At 45.3% G+C, this 18,777-nt stretch overlaps 1 protein-coding gene across 3 annotated transcripts in view; it reads left to right on the forward strand.

Annotated features, from left to right (window-relative positions):
• Positions 1-18,777, forward strand: part of FAM149A (family with sequence similarity 149 member A) — a 58,365-nt gene that overhangs the window by 34,686 nt on the left and 4,902 nt on the right. For all 3 annotated transcript variants that reach the window (XM_019830048.3, XM_011281393.4, XM_011281394.4), the window contains exons 2-11: positions 5-115; positions 619-757; positions 3,462-3,604; positions 5,157-5,282; positions 6,982-7,152; positions 8,229-8,419; positions 9,216-9,367; positions 13,438-13,541; positions 14,022-14,231; positions 17,515-17,635. In XM_019830048.3, the coding sequence (XP_019685607.3) occupies positions 5-115; positions 619-757; positions 3,462-3,604; positions 5,157-5,282; positions 6,982-7,152; positions 8,229-8,419; positions 9,216-9,367; positions 13,438-13,541; positions 14,022-14,231; positions 17,515-17,635 (1,468 nt within the window). The remainder of the gene's footprint in view (positions 1-4; positions 116-618; positions 758-3,461; positions 3,605-5,156; positions 5,283-6,981; positions 7,153-8,228; positions 8,420-9,215; positions 9,368-13,437; positions 13,542-14,021; positions 14,232-17,514; positions 17,636-18,777) is intronic.

Below are 18,777 nucleotides of genomic sequence, written 5' to 3' on the forward strand. Positions count from 1 at the left end.
TCAGAAGAGGACTGGCAGAAGGATCTGGAAAGCACAGTTCCGTGGTGAAAAGCGAAGATCCTTTACCTACACATTTTACAAGAAATGTGCAGAAAGCCATTGATAAATATGCCTGGTAAGAATTAGCTTGTGCAATGCTTCTGACTGCAAAATCAAAACGCTCCCATAATGAATACAGGAAGCAGAATCAGTGATTGGCCATGCATTTCTAAAAGTAAAAAACAAAACACAAAACAAAAAAGCAGTTTTGTTTGTAGTGTCGGGAGATGCCACACTGCATGAATGTTTTAGAATCAGTTTTTTTTTTTTAATTTTTTTTTTTCAACGTTTTTTATTTATTTTTTTGGGGACAGAGAGAGACAGAGCATGAACGGGGGAGGGGCAGAGAGAAAGAGGGAGACACAGAATCGGAAACAGGCTCCAGGCTCTGAGCCATCAGCCCAGAGCCCGACGCGGGGCTTGAACCCACAGACCGTGAGATCGTGACCTGGCTGAAGTCGGACGCCCAACCGACTGCGCCACCCAGGCGCCTCTAGAATCAGTTTTAAAAGCAGCTCAGAGAAGGAGAACCACCTGCCGTATAACCTCTTCCCACTTTGCTTGCATGTGTCTCTGCAGTGGATCCGTATCGTCGTTGCCATCGAGTGGAAGGCCCACGCCTGCAGGTGCCCACAACTCTTGGTCTGGGTCTGGCACACAGACTTCCACCACTGGCTTATCAACCGAGAGGAGCTCCATTTACTCCTGGAGAGACGACGTAGGTTTCAGAATCTTTTGTGCAATTCTGTGCTTACAATTAATGATGAAGAATTGCTGTCTTTACTTTTGAAAAAAAATTTTTTTAATGTTTATTTATTCTTGAGAGACAGAGAGCATGAGCAGGGGAGGGGCAGAGAGAGAGAGGGAGACACAGAATCCGAAGCAGGCTCCGGGCTCTGAACTGTCAGCACAGAGCCTGACGCGGGGCCCGAACCCACAAACCGTGAGATCGTGACCTGAGCCGAAGTCGGATGCTTAAGCGACTGAACCACCCAGGTGCCCCAAGAGTTTTTTTTTTTTTTAAGTTATTTTGAGAGAGAGGGACAGAGCAGGGGAGGGGCAGAGAGAGGAGGAGACCCAGAATCCGAAGCAGGCTCCAGTCTCCCGAGTTGTCAGCACAGAGCCTGACGTGGGGCTTGAACCCACAAACTGTGAGATCACGACCTGAGCCAAAGTCAGACGCTCAACTGACTGAGCCACCCGGGTGCCTCATTTTCTTACTTTTAAATAAACTTTCTACCAACTTTGAAAGATACACATACATCCATATGAACCTATTTACATGTCACATGGAAAAACTTAAAAATACAGAAAATATTAGGAAAAATAAAAACCACTCATAATCTCATAACCCAGAATCCTAGCTGTTGAGAATTTTGGTTTTGTTTTCCACTTCCCAACCCTCCCCCTCCGTGTTATAAATGATCTCTTGTATCCTCTCTATGGCTGGAAATTCAGGACAGGCTTTGACAATCAGGAACTTAAATACTAGAAAAATGTGGAGAAGTAAAGACTGTACAAAATCATCGATGATGAGGGAATTTCCCACCAGCATTCTAAATTTTTATTTTTATTTTTAACATATACTTATTTTTGAGAGAGAGACAGAGACAGAGACAGAACACGAGTGGAGGAGGGGCAGAGAGAGGGAGACACAGAATCCGAAGCAGGCTCCAGGCTCTGAGCTGTCAGCACGGAGCCCGACGTGGGGCTCGAACTCACGGACTGTGAGATCATGACCTGAGCTGAAGTCAGACGCTCAACCCACTGAGCTACCCAGGCACCACCCCCCCCCCACCGGTATTCTAAACCACATCTTTTACTCTCACCTCCAATCCTGGCAGAAGCTGGTAACTTGAACCCTCTTTTGGCTCTCTTCGGGAGTGGGATTCTTAGCTGTGTGAACGTGAGCCTCCAGCTCTGGCTTTCGTTGGGGGCTCTGCCCACCACGGTCTCCCACCCCTTTCTCCCCTCCAGGACCCTGAGAATAGGGGACGGGGGGGGGGGGGCAATGGCTGCGGAAGAGCCTCCAGTGCTGGGTCCTGCTCTTTTTTTGGCTTGTGTTCCGGCTTCCTTTGCTTTCTTTCGAAGCAGTTGGCCACTCGACAGGCACACGTGGGTCCGCTTCCTTGGCCGGGGGAATAGCTGGGCCTCCCACAGTGGTGAGAGGGACACGGAAAAGAGTCAGCTCCCGATCACTCAGGACTTTTCAGACAAGGCGGGACTCCTGCACCTGCGATGAACAGCCCCTGCCCTCACTCTCGTGCCTCTGCAGGTGGGAAGAAGGCTGAGGACCCTTGCTTCATAGTGTCCCAAGTTCTGCGATTCTTTCGGCACATGTTTTCGTGTAATTATCCAGAGAGATTCTTGGGGCTTCCATTTCAGGAGTTGAAATTACATCAGGCCCTACAGTTGCTCTTTGTTTAAAAACTTTAACGTACCGGGGCACCTGCGTGGCTCAGTCGGTCGAGCGTCCGACTTCGGCTCAGATCGTGATCTCACGGTTCCGTGAGTTCAAGCCCCACGTTGGGCTGTGTGCTGACAGCTTGGAGCCTTCAGGTTCTGTGTGTGTATCTCTCTCTCTCTGCCCCTCCCCGCTTACACTCTGTCTCTCTCTCTCTCTCTCTTTCAGAAATAAATAAACATTAAAAAAATAATAATAATAAAAATTTTAACTTACTTTTTTGATAGGTAGTATTTGCAATAAGCAACAAAAGCCAAAAGAGAAAATTGAAAGTAAGCCTTTCTCCATGCCTCGGTCCCCCAGTTCCCTCCCGGGAGGAGAGTATTAGTAGTTTTTTACCCTATTTGCATTTTAAAAGAATTCAGCTCCCCTGCTGTAGCGGGAATGTAGTTTGTTATCAGTTTAAGGGAGGAAGCACAACAGAAAACACTGAACAGTATTCTGTGAAAATCAACCGGACCTGACCATCTTGGGTCAGGTGTATCAAAGTGAACGTGCACCTGCTGCTGAGTTGTGGGTTCGATTTCAGGTTCCATCATCCCTAGAGGGTACATGGTCCTTTCTATAATGACAGCAAAGTCCACATTCTTGTCGTCATGTTGTACTCCTGCTAAATAAGAAGCACTTTAAATGTGTGTTACTGATTATGAAGGCCTCACGTCTGCAACTTTTATTTTTTATTTTTCGTTTCATTTTTATTTTTTAAAATTTATTTATTTTTGAGAGCGAGAGAGAGAGAGACAGAGTGCAAGCAGGGGAGGGGCAGAGAGAGAGGGAGACACAGAATCGGAAGCGGGCTCCAGGCTGTCAGCACAGAGCCCGACGCGGGGTTTGAACTCATGAACTGCGAGATCACGGCCTGAGCCAAAGTCAGACACTTAACCGGCTGAGCCACCCAGGCTCCCGTCAGAGTTCTGCAACTTTTCGTCTTGCTACTGAATGTGCGTTTCTGTTCTAGGAGTTTGACAAAGCCAATGCGCAGAAAGTACAGCAGCTATTCTGGGAGGTGGAAGAAATGTTGTTCGAAGGGAAAGTAAGCCCTCAGACTCAGAATCTAGTGGCCGAATGCAGCGAGTGGGCAAGAAGATCCCTCCACCTGAGGTAGGGAAGTTGTTCCACGGTAATTCTCTGGAATGGGTTTTGGATCCACCTGCTTACTCCTGACCTGGTTAATACAGTTCGTATATTTTGACTGAAAGCAATTGCCTGATCAAAATATGTATCCAGAACACATGTCTTAATTGAGAAAGCATAGTCTTTGAAATGGTGTCTGAGGGAATGTTGGGCCCAAGTGCATTCTAATTTGTGAGAAGCAAATCTCGCTCATTTTCAGAAAGGCCTTGCATACGTGACAGATACAGGAACGGGCCGAAACGAGCCTTTACCTTTCACCTTCACTAGTTTGTGAGCAACACGTCAGTCTTCAGAGCTGAGAACAGTCTTTGGGGTCGGGGTGGGGGAGGAACAGAGTAATTATTGGCCAAGTGATTGAATAGCTGAATTTTACTAACTCATCCAGATTCCTTATGAGAGAGGATAGCTTTTTTTTTTTTTTTTTTAATTTGTTTTAATGTTTATTTATTTTTGAGAGACAGAGAGAGTACAGGTTGGGGAGGAACAGAGAGAGAGGGAGACACAGAATCCGAAGCGGGCTCCAGGCCCTGAGCTGTCAGCACAGAACCCAACGTGGGGCTCGAACCCATGAACCGTGAGATCATGACCTGAGCCGAAGTCGGATGCTCAACTGACTGAGCCACCCAGGTGCCCCAAGGATAGCTCAGTTTGTAATAGCAAAGCTGGAGAATATAGATTGGGTATGGAGAAAAGGCTTTTCTTCCTTCAATTATTCAGCCAGATGCACTTAGGAGAAAAACCCATCTCAGTTATCTGAAGTTCCTTTGTATTACATCTGGAGAGAATAGATTAGATAGAACACCCCTACAAATGTACCTCAAGTAGGTAACTTAAGAGAAATCTTGACTCAGCCGTTTTTAAATCTTCTCTATTCCGCCCTTCATCAGCCCTCTGTCTGGAAGGGCATAGTACGCCCACCGGTACTCATTGTGGCTGCTGACTTTTCTAGCACAGGGCAGTCACCCAAGAGCCAGGAGCTCAGACCTGCCCCCACCACTCCTGTCCTAAATAGTTCAGACGAAAACGAAGGAGGGGAGGGTGGAAAAAGGAAAGACTGCAAGGAATATAAGCCTGGTATATATGTTTATATAGGTTTATTCATTACGTGGGTATTAGTTAACATGCATAGAGAGCCCCTGTGTGCCCAGCCTTACCCTTGATGTCTGGCTCTGGCGTCTCTGAGCCACCCCTCAGCCCTACAGGTGACTATTAGTATCTCTTTTATACAAAAAACAAACCAGTGAGATCAGTGGCTCAGAGAGCCCGAGAACTTTGCCTCCGATCTTTGCGTCAGTGGCGAGAACAGCCCGTCCGGCGCCCTCGAAGGCTGTGCTTTTTCCGTGACACCATCATGGACCGGCATGTGCCTCGTCACTTCATACACACGCCTTCAAGGCATCATTTCATCTGACTTGGAACACTGCAAAACGTGTTTGGCCTTTTTCCGAATCAAAAGTGTTAGTAATTTCCCATCTTTCTTCTTTTTTCTTTCTTTCTTTCTCCCCCCGCCCCCGTGCAGAGTATTAGGAAGACAGCTCATAGTGCCGACTGATGAAGGATTCCAACATTTCCAGGGTAATGAGCCTACTTCCACGGTCCACACACCCTTCCTGGATGCCTGCGGACACAAGCACAACAGCAGAGAGTAGGTTCCTATGAGTTACTTTCGAAAGTATTTTTAATTTCATTTTAGTGATACTTTTTTCTTATTTACTTATTTATTTTTTAGGTCTATTTATTTTGAGAGAGAGCGAGCTGGGGAGGGGCAGAGAGAGAGGATTAGAGGGAGAGAACCCCAAGCAGGCTCTGCACTGACTGCCAGCATGAAGCCCCAGGCAGTGCTCAAACTCACAAACCTTGGGATCACGACCTGAGCCGAAACCATGAGTCAGAAGTTTAACCGACTGAGCCACCCAGGCGCCCCCTTTTGTTTTCATTTTTAATTTCCTGCTAGTTATACTCTTCCCATGTCTGTCTTAGCCGTGAGCCTTGGCCCCACTGATTTTGGAAGCTTGGATTTCAGGGAAGGGCAGGGGCAGAGCATTTTTTCACAGGATGCTTCTCATTCTAAATTGATGGTGATGCACCAGTCAGAGTGGCTAAAATTAACAACTCAGGAAACAACAGATGTTGGCGAGGATGTGGAGAAATGGGAACCCTCTTGCACTGTTGGTGGGAATGCAAACTGGTGCAGCCGCTCTGGAAAACAGTGTGGAGGTTCCTCAAAAAATTACAGATAGATCTACCCTATGGCCCAGCAATAGCACTGCTGGGAATTTACCCAAGGGATACAGGAGTGCTGATACATAGGGGCACATGGACCCCAATGTTTATAGCAGCACTCTCAACAAAAGCCTAATTATGGAAAGAACCTAAATGTCCATCAACTGACGAATGGATAAAGAAGATGTGGTTTATATATCCAATGGAATACTACTTGGTAATGAGAAAGAATGAAATCCTGCCATTTGCTACAACATGGATGGAACTGGAGGGCACTATGCCAAGTGAAATAAGTCAGGCAGAGAAAGACAGATACCATATGTTTTCACTCATATGTGGAACTTGAGAAACTTAACAGAAGACCATGAGGGAAGGGAAGGGAAGGGAAAAAAAAATAGTTTACAACAGTGAGGGAGGCAAACCGTAAGAGACTCTTAAATATAGAGAACAAACTGAGGTTGATAGGGTGGGAGGGGGAGAGGGGAAAATGGGTGATGGGCATCGAGGAGGGCACCTGTTGGGATGAGCACTGGGTGTATGTAAGTGATGAATCATGGGAATCTACCCCCCAAACCAAGAGCACACTGACAATGTGTTAGCTACCTTGACAATAAATTATAGTTAGAAAAATAAATTGATGGTGATGAGGAGGATGACGATATCAAGGGAGTTAACTTTCGAAGGTTAGATGCGAAACCTTTTGCTAAATGCCAAACCCAAAACTGACCCCTTGTGATGGATCCCAAGCTCCATCACAACAGCAGAAGGAATAAAGCTCTATCCCGTTTCCTCTGGCTCACCAACAGATTTTGATAAATCTCTCCATGCCAGTCACCCATAGTTGGGACTGTGCCAGGACGTCCTTTCACTACAGCACAAGGGATGCAAACTCATAGAGTAAGTTAAGCTTTTAAGAGGCCCTTAACTGTTGACTGATGCCCGTGTTAAAATGTTGCTTTTAAGGATACGACTTTTATCGAATGTAATAATCAATGCTTTTGTTTGTTTGTCTGCTTGTTTGGGATTCTGTACTTTATGGATAAAGACTCGCCCAGATCCTGCAAGCATCGTACTCTTGACGCTCCACACGCCCTCACGGAGGCTCTGCTCTTTCCCCACAGGCTGTGCATCTCTGGCTCTCAGATACTCCCAGGGGTGTGCTCTTCCCCTGCACTGCCAGGCCCTGCTTGCACGCGGCCTGCTGACTGTTCAGCAGGTTCACCCCTGGAAGAAGAGGTTTACGATGCGGATGGAAAGATGGAAGAATATTTTGCTTTTGACAGAAAAGAAGAGTAAATAGAATTTATTTGACCTTGACTTAGTATAATAATAGTAACTTTTTTGGCGTTTATTTTGATTATCCGCTCATTTGGTGTTTTGCGTAGTTTTTACTTGTCCGAACGATTTTCCGTTCTTTTGAGAGTAATATACTCCCCAAAGTGTTTAGATTCCTTTTTTTTTATTTAAAAAAAATTTTTAACGTTTATTCATGTTGGAGAGACAGAGAGAGACAGAGCGTGAGTGGGGGAGGGGCAGAGAGAGAGGGAGACACAGAATCCAAAGCAGCTCCAGGCTCTGAGCTGCCAGCACAGAGCCCGACACAGGGCTTGAACTCATGGACTGTGAGATCATGACCTGAGCTGAAGTCGGACGCTTAACCGACTGAGCCACCCCGGTGCCCGAAAAGTTTTTAGATTCCTAACAGGATGTGTCTGTGCTAGATCAGTGCTCCCCTTTCTGTTTTGACCGTATGGCACAGATGGGGAACAAGAAGTGTGTTTGGCATTCTGGCGAAAGTGGACAAGGCCACCTGAGGACTCCAGGCTGCCCAGAAGGGCACAGGGGAAGGCCCCATCTCTGCACTAGATACAGAGGCTTAAATTGGTTCCTAGATGAAAGCTACGAAGATTGAATAAAAAGTGGTCTTGTGATCGAAAATTGGTAGCAATAAAAAGTAACAATGTACTGTTTAAAACAGGATGTTATGGGGCGCCTGGGTGGCTCAGTCGGTTGAGCGTCCGACTTCAGCTCAGGTCACTATCTCGCAGTCCGCGAGTTCGAGCCCCGCGTCGGGCTCTGGGCTGATGGCTCAGAGCCTGGAGCCTGCTTCCAATTCTGTGTCTCCCTCTCTCTCTGCCCCTCCCCCGTTCATGCTCTGTCTCTCTCTGTCCCAAAAATGAATAAACGTTAAAAAAAATTTTTTTTAAATAAAAAAAATAAAACAGGATGTTATATTTATTTATATATGCATAATATATATATGCATGCATAGTAGATGGATGGATGGATGGATGGATAGATAGATAGATAGCACTGTTTAACTTGAGCCACTGATACTTTTAGTAATTACAGTGGGTTTTGTTCTTAGGGGTGATGAATGTCTTGAACAGAAATCAGTTCATCGCCATAGGATGAGGCATAAACACGGACTTCCTCCCGTTTCTCCTCACGACTGTATCAAAGATGCGGTGGCTGCGGAAGTGTTTGATCATGTCTGGACAAATGTGGTAGCACTGTTGGAAGAGCTGGTTAGAAAAACTTGGGAAGTTACACTCCCAGGTACTTATCTGCAGCATGTGTCCCCAATGAAAAGAAAAAAAAGACCCCCGTTGCCCAGCGTGGTGGCCCCACCCAGCGTGGCCACACCTGGGATATGGTTGGGTGAGAAAGGAAGTGAGTTTTCCACCCTCCTTCACACGTGATCTTTGATCCCTTCAAAGGGGACATCATCATTTTTTGAGTGCTAAAAATAATATGTGTGCACTTTTGGAAGAGTAACCTAGAAATACACAAGAAAGGAGCTAAAAGTCCCTTTAAAAAATCTCTAATCATAGGATAACCTCTCTAATACTGGGATGTTGGTTTTTAAGGGTTTATGGCACGTTTTTGTAAAGTAAAATGGAAACACAGATAATCGTACAGTTACTTCATTTAACCTAGTGAAATGTTCTCGAAGCTACTGGAGATCGAGAAGAAACAAATCCTAGAAATGCCAGTGATGGACAACACTGGCTAATGTTATGCGATCAGTAGGGTAGTAGTCATGTTAATTTAAATACGTTCTTTTGCAACCAAGAGATTAGTTGGGTATTGTACAATACCAAGAATTTTTCTTGCCCCAGCGTATAATCCCTAGTTTTCTACCTACCACCAAAATGATAGAACGTGCGTGTGGGAAGCATCGCATCAGCCGATTGCCTTGTGGGGTCTCCGTGTTATACAAGGTTCAGTGGCCATCGTAGACTCGCGCTAACTCCAGAGCAAATATTCTCTTAGAACAGAGAATTTTAAGTACCTGTGTTAGATAATACGTTTCCTAATAATATTGATTTTTCTTTTGTCGTTGACGTGGAAGGAAAGAAACAGAAAGAAAAATTGAAAGTAGCCGAGAATAAATCTCCACCTACACTCATTTCTCGTACGAACACTGATGCGTCGAGTGTTCCCCCGTCCAGAAGCTCTGAAGCCCGAAGTATATCCCTGGCTTCTCATCTTAATCCACCTCAGGTAGGTGTTTTTCTACCAGTCTCTCTCTTTCCTTCAGTATTTTATGGCCTTTATGTCAGAGTGCCTGCCTTTCTATATCGAGTATTTGGGTCAGTTGGACTACTTTAAAAATAATTTGTGGCAAAAAAATAAAATAAAAATAATTTGTGTCTAGAGTTTAGTAGCGTCACCATATTCTTGAATAGAGACACTCAGATTTGAGACTTCCCGCCTGCATTGAGCTGTAGGACTGTTTACATATTTTTATTTTTATTTAAAATTTTTTTTTAATGTTTATTTTTGAGAGAGAGAGAGAGAGACAGAGAGAGAGCAGGGAAGGGCAGAGAGAGGGAGACACAGAATCTGATTCAGGCTCTAGGCTCTGAGCTGTCAGCAGAGAGCCCGACGCAGGGTTTGAACTCACGAACCACGAGATCATGACCCGAGCTGAAGTCAGAGGCTTAACCGACTGAGCCACCCAGGTGCCCATCCATGTTTTTAAAGAGAAAAAATGCTTTTCCCCAGCCTTTCTAGCCAATATGAAGAATCCAGATGTTCTCCTGTCTTCCCTCCCAAATGATAAAAAAAAAAAAAAAAGTCAATGAGAATATGTTGGATCCATTCAACATTTATTGAGTTTACATTAAGTGCACTGTATTAGGTATGTTCAGTTGTAGCAATCATATACATGAACGAAGCATAGTCCCTGATCAAGTAGAAAGGAAAGCATAATGCAAGTCAGATGCAATACGTTGGGTCAGTTCTGTGCAAAACAAGGCCTCAGGAGAATAAAGGAGAGAATGATTCCTCCTGACCTGAGCTCGAGCCTTGATGTTTTAGGTTGGAGGTGAAATTTGACCAGAACCATCAAGAAGCAAGTAGGGCTTGCACGGGCAGGAGGTCTGTGTGGGTCATTTCAGGCCAAGCAGAGGCATGGGGGAGTGGGAGGGTGTGTTTGGAGAACAGTGATTGGACGGGGCAGGGTTAAAGGTGGGGATGCTGGGACCACCGGGGGCATTGGGTCAAGACCAGGGTAGTGAGAGTCAAGAAACTATGGAGGAACTATTTGGGACGTGTCACTTAACTGTTCCAAAGTTGAGTTTCCTTTACCTAGGGAATGATGATAAGACGTTGTCCAAGGTATTGCCGTGAGGATAAGATTCTGTAAACAGGTGAGAGTTCCTAATGCAAAGCCTAGTGCGTACTAGGCACCCAGGACATTTTCCTTGAATTGCTTCCTTAATCAAAGATCTAGTGGCGGGTGGGGCTGGAAAGGCTGATCTTGCCCATGGGAGACCTTCAGTAACACTAAAGAGTTTGGACTTTAGGTTTTGCACAGCTTGTCTTATGCGGGTGGGGAGCAGAGAAAAAGGACAGGAGGGGTTTCCTGGTCTTGAGGTACATGCAGTTTAGCTGGAGGGAGTCAAGCCAGGCCAAACAACACTGCACACACGCACACAGGCACACAGGCAAGATGAGGCGGCCAGTAGACAGCAGGGTGGATGAGGGTTTGAGCCACAGAACTACAAGTGTCGGGCCCGATGGCACAATTTATGCGCTCTGTGATCTTGAATCAGTCCCTCAAAGCCTCAGTCTCATAATCGATGGGATCTGTGGGTCAGGAGGCTATGAGAAACAAAAGAGATAAGATGCTGAGTACAACGCGTAGGGTAGAGTAGGCACTCAATCAGCGTCAGCTTTCATTGTAACCAGATGCGAATTGTGTATCGTATCATATCATAGCACATCACATCGCATTGTATATTGTAATTTGATATCCTTTAGCTCATAAATGCCCTGGAGAAAAAAATAGCATACCCTCCATAAGTAGAGTAATACCTGAATTAAATCCTAAATGATACATTAGATTTGGTAAGGCTGAAAGGAAAAGGAAAGATAATCAAGGCAGAGGCAAAACTATGCATCTAGCATAAGAGCACATAAACAGACTACCTTTGCAAAGTGTAGAAGAACACAGGTCTGAATAGGATGTACCATCAGGGAGTGGTAGTTTAAAATAGAAATATCGGGGCGCCTGGGTGGTGCAGTCAGTTAAGCGTCCGACTTCAGCCAGGTCACGATCTCGCGATCTGTGAGTTCAAGCCCCGCGTCAGGCTCTGGGCTGATGGCTCAGAGCCTGGAGCCTGCTTCAGATTCTGTGTCTCTCTCTCTCTCTGCCCCTCCCCCGTTCATGCTCTGTCTCTCTCTGTCCCAAAAATAAATAAATGTTGAAAAAAAAATTAAAATAGAAATATCTAGGTTGGTTAAGTGTCCAGTTGGTTAAGTGTCCAACTTCAGCTCAGGTCATGATCTCACTGTTCGTGGGTTCGAGCCCCGTGTGGGGCTCTGTGCCGACAGCTCAGAGCCTTCAGATTCTGTGCCTCCCTCTCGCTCTCTGCCCCTCCCCTGCTCGCACTCTCTCTCTCTCTCTCTCAAAAATAAATAAACATTAAAAAAATCAAATAAAATAGAAATATCTAATAGGGTTGTTTTACTCTGTAGTGTAAGGGCTTTGCAGTAAGACTTCTTTGCTTTTGCTGTTCAAAATACACTTTCAGAATGCTGCCGCTAATTGTATTTTTCTCTGGGCTTTTTAAACTGCTCAGGCAGGATCAGCATTGGTTCCCACTTTGCATATTCACATACGCAGTATGAATCGCATAAAAATGGGTGGCTGATGACAACATAGGAAAGAATCTATAAGTATTAGGCAAAATATAACTAAGCTCGAAAAATATGGAACGTTTTCAATCTAAGGAGTTTTTTTACAAGTATTTTCTTTTTGTGGCTTTTTATTTTTTTATTTTTGAGAAGGACAGAGAGGGTGCAAGCAGCAGAGGGGCAGTGAGAGAGGGAGAATCTTGATCAGGCTCCGTGCTGTCAACATAGAGCCGGACATGGGGCTTGAACTCACAAACCATGAGATCATGACCTGAGCTGAAATCAAGAGTTGGACACTTAACTGACTGAGTCATCCAGGCCACCCTCTTTTTATAGCTTTAATGGGCTTCAAAAAAAATTTTTTTTACAGCTGATTCATTGTTTTCATTTGGATCCATGTTAAAAGGAAATGAATGGATGACAAAGTTGAAAATGAAATATTAGAGCCTGTTTTGAAATAGTCAAAGTGTTCTAGCAGTAATGACAACAGGTCTTAATTTATTCCGCTAACATTTTTTTGTTTTCACATGTTCAGCATGGGGGAAAATGTGCTTGTGGTTGCTACATCTATTCTCGAACTAGAATATGATTCTAGTTCAGAAATCCTGTTTGCCTGAATCAAATGTTGTTTTACATCCTAGCTGGTCATGTTGCGGGACCAAACAGGGAATTCGGGATTATTTAGCCCTTCGTGCTTTCCCAGTGTTATTCAACTTAATTCTCATACAAAGTGTGTATCAGTATTCTGGACTTAAAGATTAGGGAATTAAACCTCCAAGTAAGCTTTCCAAGACCACCAGTCAGGAAGCGGTTAGAATTGGGATTCCAATTTAAGGGTCTGACGTCTCGTGTTCGGGTTTCTTCCTAGGCTTTGTGCCCTTCCTGGCAGCTACCTTCCTCAAGCTGTGAAGGACTTCCTCTGGGAGCAGGCCAGTTAGGAGCTGGGGTGCCCTTTCTTTGCTCCTCCAGATTCTCTCTCTACCTTCTTCACCCTGGTATGCCCTGGCCGCTGGTACATTCTAGCTGTCTGGAGGGCTCCTTCGCCCCACATGGCTCTCAGAGCTCAACGTGGGAGCAGAACGTGGGACACTGTTCACTCCTGGCCTCTCTGCCAGGTCGCAGTGATTGGTGGCATTTCTCCCTGCAGCTCCCCTTGCCGGATTCCAGCAACTTCTCCCTCCCTTCTTGCCACTCCCGGCTTCCAAGTGGTAACGCGTCCCTACTGTGGCGTTGTTACGTTGTGTTGGGAAATTAAGGCATTCCCTGTTAATTCCTCTTTGCCCGTCTTTATAAAACACAGTCCCTTTTAAAACTTTTCCTCAAACCAGCCCATTGGAGCGCGCCTTTGTTTCCTGCTGATTCCCGACCGGCACCAGAGATTGCATTGGCACCGGCTGCCTTTTAACTTTCACTGTCTTTACTCTGCTCAGGTTCATCGCTTCTCCAACAACTTTCATAGTGATTTGAGTTGTGTGATGACAATTCAAGCAAAACCACTTCAGCAGAGACCTACCTGTTTTGCGGATAGAACGCAGTACGTATGCGAAATGTCGACGCAGCCTGCTCCCTAGGCTGCATGCACCTGAGCACGAGGCCTGCAGAAGTCCGCGTGCTAGGCGTGTCTGAGCACACTCAGGGAAGGACACAGCCATGTGTGAGAATGAAAACGCACTGCTCCAACAGCAGCCACAAAAGTGACTTACCGTTAGGTGAGGGTCAATAGATAAGGGGAAGATAGCTGTGAATTCTTAATCTTCTGGGCTATACTGTGTGATTGCAGTCAGGGAGGACCTTAGACCTTATGTTCCTGTGGGCGATTCTTCAGTGGAATGGAAGTTGAATTGGAAATGATGGTCTGTCCATTCGTTCGGCCAATATTCGGAAGTATCTGCTTGAGGCGGGCACTCTTCCAGACAGTGCCTCGTAATGGGCACATCTATCTATGCCCTGTTCACCTAATGCTTACAAGCTGAGTAATTAATTTGGCTCCCCTCCCCACCCTTCCCGCCCCCAGGAATGAACAAGAAGGCAAATCACTGGGTGCGGGGGCCAGTGCTCCGTCTTTGGCCCGGCACCGTCTGGGACGAATCTCGGATGCTCGCGGACTCCACGCTTCCGCGAGGAAGACGCCTGCACATCTGAGGCTGCCTTCTCTCACTTCAGACTCCCAGAGGATGAAAACCCCCAGTGTGTGCAGCGATGAAGTTCTAAGGGGAACAAAGCCGTAAGTCTTGTTTCTCTCCTGGGGAGCCAGAAGCCACACGTGACGGAGGATAGAGACAGGTGGACACCTTCTAAGTAGTTCATTAATTTGAATATTTCCCACGAAATGCGTTTCGGTAGTGTAGTTAAGCTGCGTGCTGGAAAGTAAAGTCAGGCAGAGAACCCGCGTTTGTGTCTTTCCAGTTTTTATTTAAATTCTAGTCAGTTAACATGTAGTGTAACGTTGGTTTCAGGAGTAGTATGACTGTTCGTTCTTTTTTATCTCTAAGGCTGTGTTTCACTCTGTGTGGGGGAGTTTCAGAAAAGCTTTTGACCTTAGGGCTCGACATCAAATCATTGCCCTGTTAGAAAGGAACTTGTCTTTTCCTTTATTACAGAGGGACTAGGGAGCAGCCCAGCTTTATCACTTACTCAAGAGTCCAGCAGTCTTTACATTAATAACAGCTAGTGTTTGTCGACAGCTTTCTGTTACCAGCACCAGCGGGACGAGTCACATTTATTATCTGACTTATTCCCTGCCACAAATCTTTTGAGTTAGTATTCGTGGGATCCCAGATCCAAGAGAAGGAGACAGAGGCTGAGAGAAGTTGCATAACTAGCCAAAGCTCCCAGGAAGGAGAGGCAGAGCCTGGGGCTCCCCCGCAGTGCTATGCAGCTTCCGAGACCTCCACCCCCCCCACCCCCCCACCCCCCCCCCACCCCGCCCGGACCACTGACCCCAGGCTTCCTGCAGCAAGGGAGGGAGTCATTAAGGGGGTTGCCTTAGGCTCCCCCCTGCAGGGATGGAGTGCATTATCAGCTGCCAGTGCTTAACCAGCAACTGGATTTTTCTGGATGTATTGCACAGAGCCATGTTCAGCTTTGTGATGGATTACTGTGTCTTTCACCCTCCGGAACTGGTATTTCTGGTGTTGTTCGGGTTATCCGGGGTTATTTGCTCTGATAGTTCTTTTCAAGAGCTCTTCCCCTCCTCCAGTCCCACTGTGGTCACTTGGGACCCCTGACCCCATGCCCCAGTCACTGGCACATTGCTGGCCCTCTCCTCCTCCTCCCAGCCCCCCTGGGCTTCACTAACAGGCTTTCATCCAAAACCTTTTCTATTTTCTGTTGAAATCTGTGCCTCAACTATACCTTCCCTTCATGTTCTGCCCCTTCCTATCCATACGCCATAGACCCGTGTTTTTCAACTGGTTTTTTTTTTTATATTACTGCCATACTAAGAAGCCCTTTTAGACGATCTTTCCTAATTCCTCCCTCACCTGTGGAATTTTAATGCCACAAATATACCGTACAGTCTATGTACTGTTCTTTATGTCTGTGTTTTATGCATAAAAAAAGTAAGGGTTGGTTTGTCTGTCCCACCAATAACCAGCGTTGGCCCCTTGGGGGGCAATGTCGCCCTCATTGATATGCATACCTGTTTCCATTACTTCTGATCACCCGCCTTGACTGGGTTCAGCCTTTTTTTCTGTCTGACCCACAACCATGCCAGCTGTGCTGGTCCTTCCCTCGTGGGGATTTTGTTCGTGCCCTTTCACTTTGAGCAAAGTAACCTGCTCTTTTCTATCAAAGTACTCCAAGTTCACAGTGGAACATTAGAATAGTACCAAAACTACAAGTAGGTGTCAAAGGTCACCTGTATGCCTAATACCTAGAAATGTAAAAATGATAAAACTGTTGATAAATTTACTACCAATTTTATCTATGGTTGCGTTTCTTCTTTTCTTTCCTTTATCTTTTTTCCAATACTACGTTTTCCTACTAATATAGCTTTTTTCATATTTTTTTCACTTAACATTATTCCTATTTTCCACATTGTTAAATATTTGTGAAAGCATGATTTTAATGACTAGAAATAACGTATGGGTATGTGATAATTTGTGAAATATTTCGCTATTACTGGAACTTTTCCTTCTATATTTTCACTATTATAATGTACAGGAGACATCATTTTATGTAGATCTTTTAAGTTTTTATTTAAATTCCAGTTAGTTAACAAACAGTGTAATATTAGTTTCAGGTGTAGAGTATCATTTCATATAAATCCCAATAAGGATGTCTTTAAATTGTTTTTCCTGTTGGTACAACCCTAGAAGTAAAGCTACCGGGTCAAAGATTATGGATATTTTTACGACTCTTCACATCTTTTTCCAAGGCTCTTCCCAGAATGGTTCTAACAGTCTATAGTCCCACTGGCAGGACGTGAAACTCTTTCCTTGCAGCCTCTAAACTATGGGTAGTATGTGTATTTTAAAACTTGAGGGGCGCCTGGGTGGCGCAGTCGGTTAAGCGTCCGACTTCAGCCAGGTCACGATCTCGCGGTCCGTGAGTTCGAGCCCCGCGTCAGGCTCTGGGCTGTTTCCGATTCTGTGTCTCCCTCTCTCTCTGCCCCTCCCCCATTCATGCTCTGTCTCTCTCTGTCCCAAAAATAAATAAACATTGAAAAAAAAATTTTAAAACTTGATAGCCAGTATGGTCACATTTTAATTTTCATAACTTGATTATTAACGAATCAATGGATTGGAATCTTATTGTAGAATATCCATTTCTATTCTTGTGCATGAACCAGACAGTCTTTCCATGTCAGTATCTGGTGGGGAATGTCTATCATCATTACTCTTCTGAACCTTTCCTCACCCTTCCTGACAAAGTCTATGAGCTGGTGGTCAAATTCAAAAACGAAAAGTATCACATTGAACCTGATGGTATTAAGTCTATTACAAATGTAGGGATGACCGACACTTTCACGATATTTAGTTTTCTCATCGGAGAACATATCTTGCCTCTCCTTTTAATGCCCTTGCATAAAGTTTTATAGTTTTCCTCATCGAGGCCCTACACCTTGGTAATTAATTTGATCCTTCATTGATCGCTCCGTTCTCTCAAGTTCTACAGCACTTCTATTTAGAATCGTTTACCATGGCCCTTCATTACATCAACTGATTACGTTGTTCTCTAATAACTTCATGGGTTTTCAGTAACTTACAAGCTCCTTAAGAGGAGGAACCAGACCTTCAATTATTTCCGTATCCTGTACAGGGACTAGCATCGCAGAGCAGTCAGTAAATACCGTTCGACAGTCACTGCCGAGCAAGGAGAAGGTGACCGGAGCTGGTGGTCAGTCCCCCTCTTTACATTTGTCCTTCCCACACTCTGCTCGTTCTCCTCGAACACTTCTTTTGAAAGGCAGCTGTGATTACCAGTTCCGATGAGGAGCTTTGTGGTGAGGTCTGTCCCCCTGTCTCTGCACCTGGGTGCTCAGTTACATGTTGTTGTGTTTACAGGCAAACTGGCATGGACCGGGGGTCCTCCCCACCGGCTCAGGCCTCAAGGAGCAGGTTACCCCCCATAGGCTCAGAGACTGGTGGGCAGAATGTGGCAGTTCCTGGATCTCGACCTGTTCCTGTAAGACACATTTCATTATATTTAAGTGCACCATTTAGATCGTCTACTGCAAAACAAACAACCACAATATAATTTTGGCCCTTCCGGGGCCAAGTACGAACTCAAGTAACGTTAAGACGTCTCCATAATCCGCTTCCTGAAAGTAACTGGCATGCGAGAACTGACGGGAGGTGGGAGGGTTAATTCACTGTCGTGCGAAATGAAAACCGGATTTGAACCGAATCAGCAAGTCCAGGTGTCAAAGAAAATCGAACAGTCAGAATGGTATAGGAAAGAAAATTGCATGCAGGTTAGGTCAGGAGACAGGGAGATCTGTGTTTGAGCCCGGCCATCCAGATGTAGTGTAGAAATTAACATAGTAGAAATTAATCTCCCTGCGCCTTTGTTTTCTGACCCGTAGAAGGGCCACAGTGATTCCTTCCTCAAAGGACTGATATAAGGATGATGTGAATTTATAGATGGGAAATAACGCCTGCGTAAAGTAAGAGCTCTGTAGAACGCCCCTGCCATTTTTATCAGTTCTCATGTTTACGGCTCAGGGGCACCATGTCCGTCGCGATGCGGAGGGAATGTCTTCTTCACCCAGGCTCAACGCAGCCACGTGATGGCAAAAGGTGTGGGGCAGGTGTGGGGCTGCTGGTGTGCATCACCAGATGTCCCCCCACAGTTACAGTGACTCGCCACTTCGCTCTCTTACGAGTAACTAACTCCTCTCTATTTCGTAAAACCCAGAAGGGCCCCAGTCGTGGGAACCTAAAAAGCCTAAGGAGAAAAACCGATGGAATGTTCTCTCTTGCATTCCTTTGCTTCCCTGAGTGCAGCGGCAGAATCCATTCCTAGAAAGGCAAGAATTGCACAGCTTTCGTGTGTAACCTTAGAATGTCGTGGCTTAGAGTAAAATCATAAAGGAAGGCAGACATCACATTAAAAAAAAAAATAAACGCAAAATTACATTTCTATTATAATTTAATATTGGGTACTTTATGCGGTTCGGGTTTTTAATCCGTATTTATCTATTAGGACACTTGCTTTATCGGGTTAAATAATAAAATGACATAATCAACATGTGTTTTGACATTTATGCTTGATAGATGTTATACTTCCCAGTATCTAAATATAAGTTTCAGATAAGGGAGTGAATG

The sequence above is a fragment of the Felis catus genome, chromosome B1 (assembly GCF_018350175.1).
Source record: "Felis catus isolate Fca126 chromosome B1, F.catus_Fca126_mat1.0, whole genome shotgun sequence".
In the NCBI taxonomy this organism is placed as follows: domain Eukaryota; kingdom Metazoa; phylum Chordata; class Mammalia; order Carnivora; family Felidae; genus Felis; species Felis catus.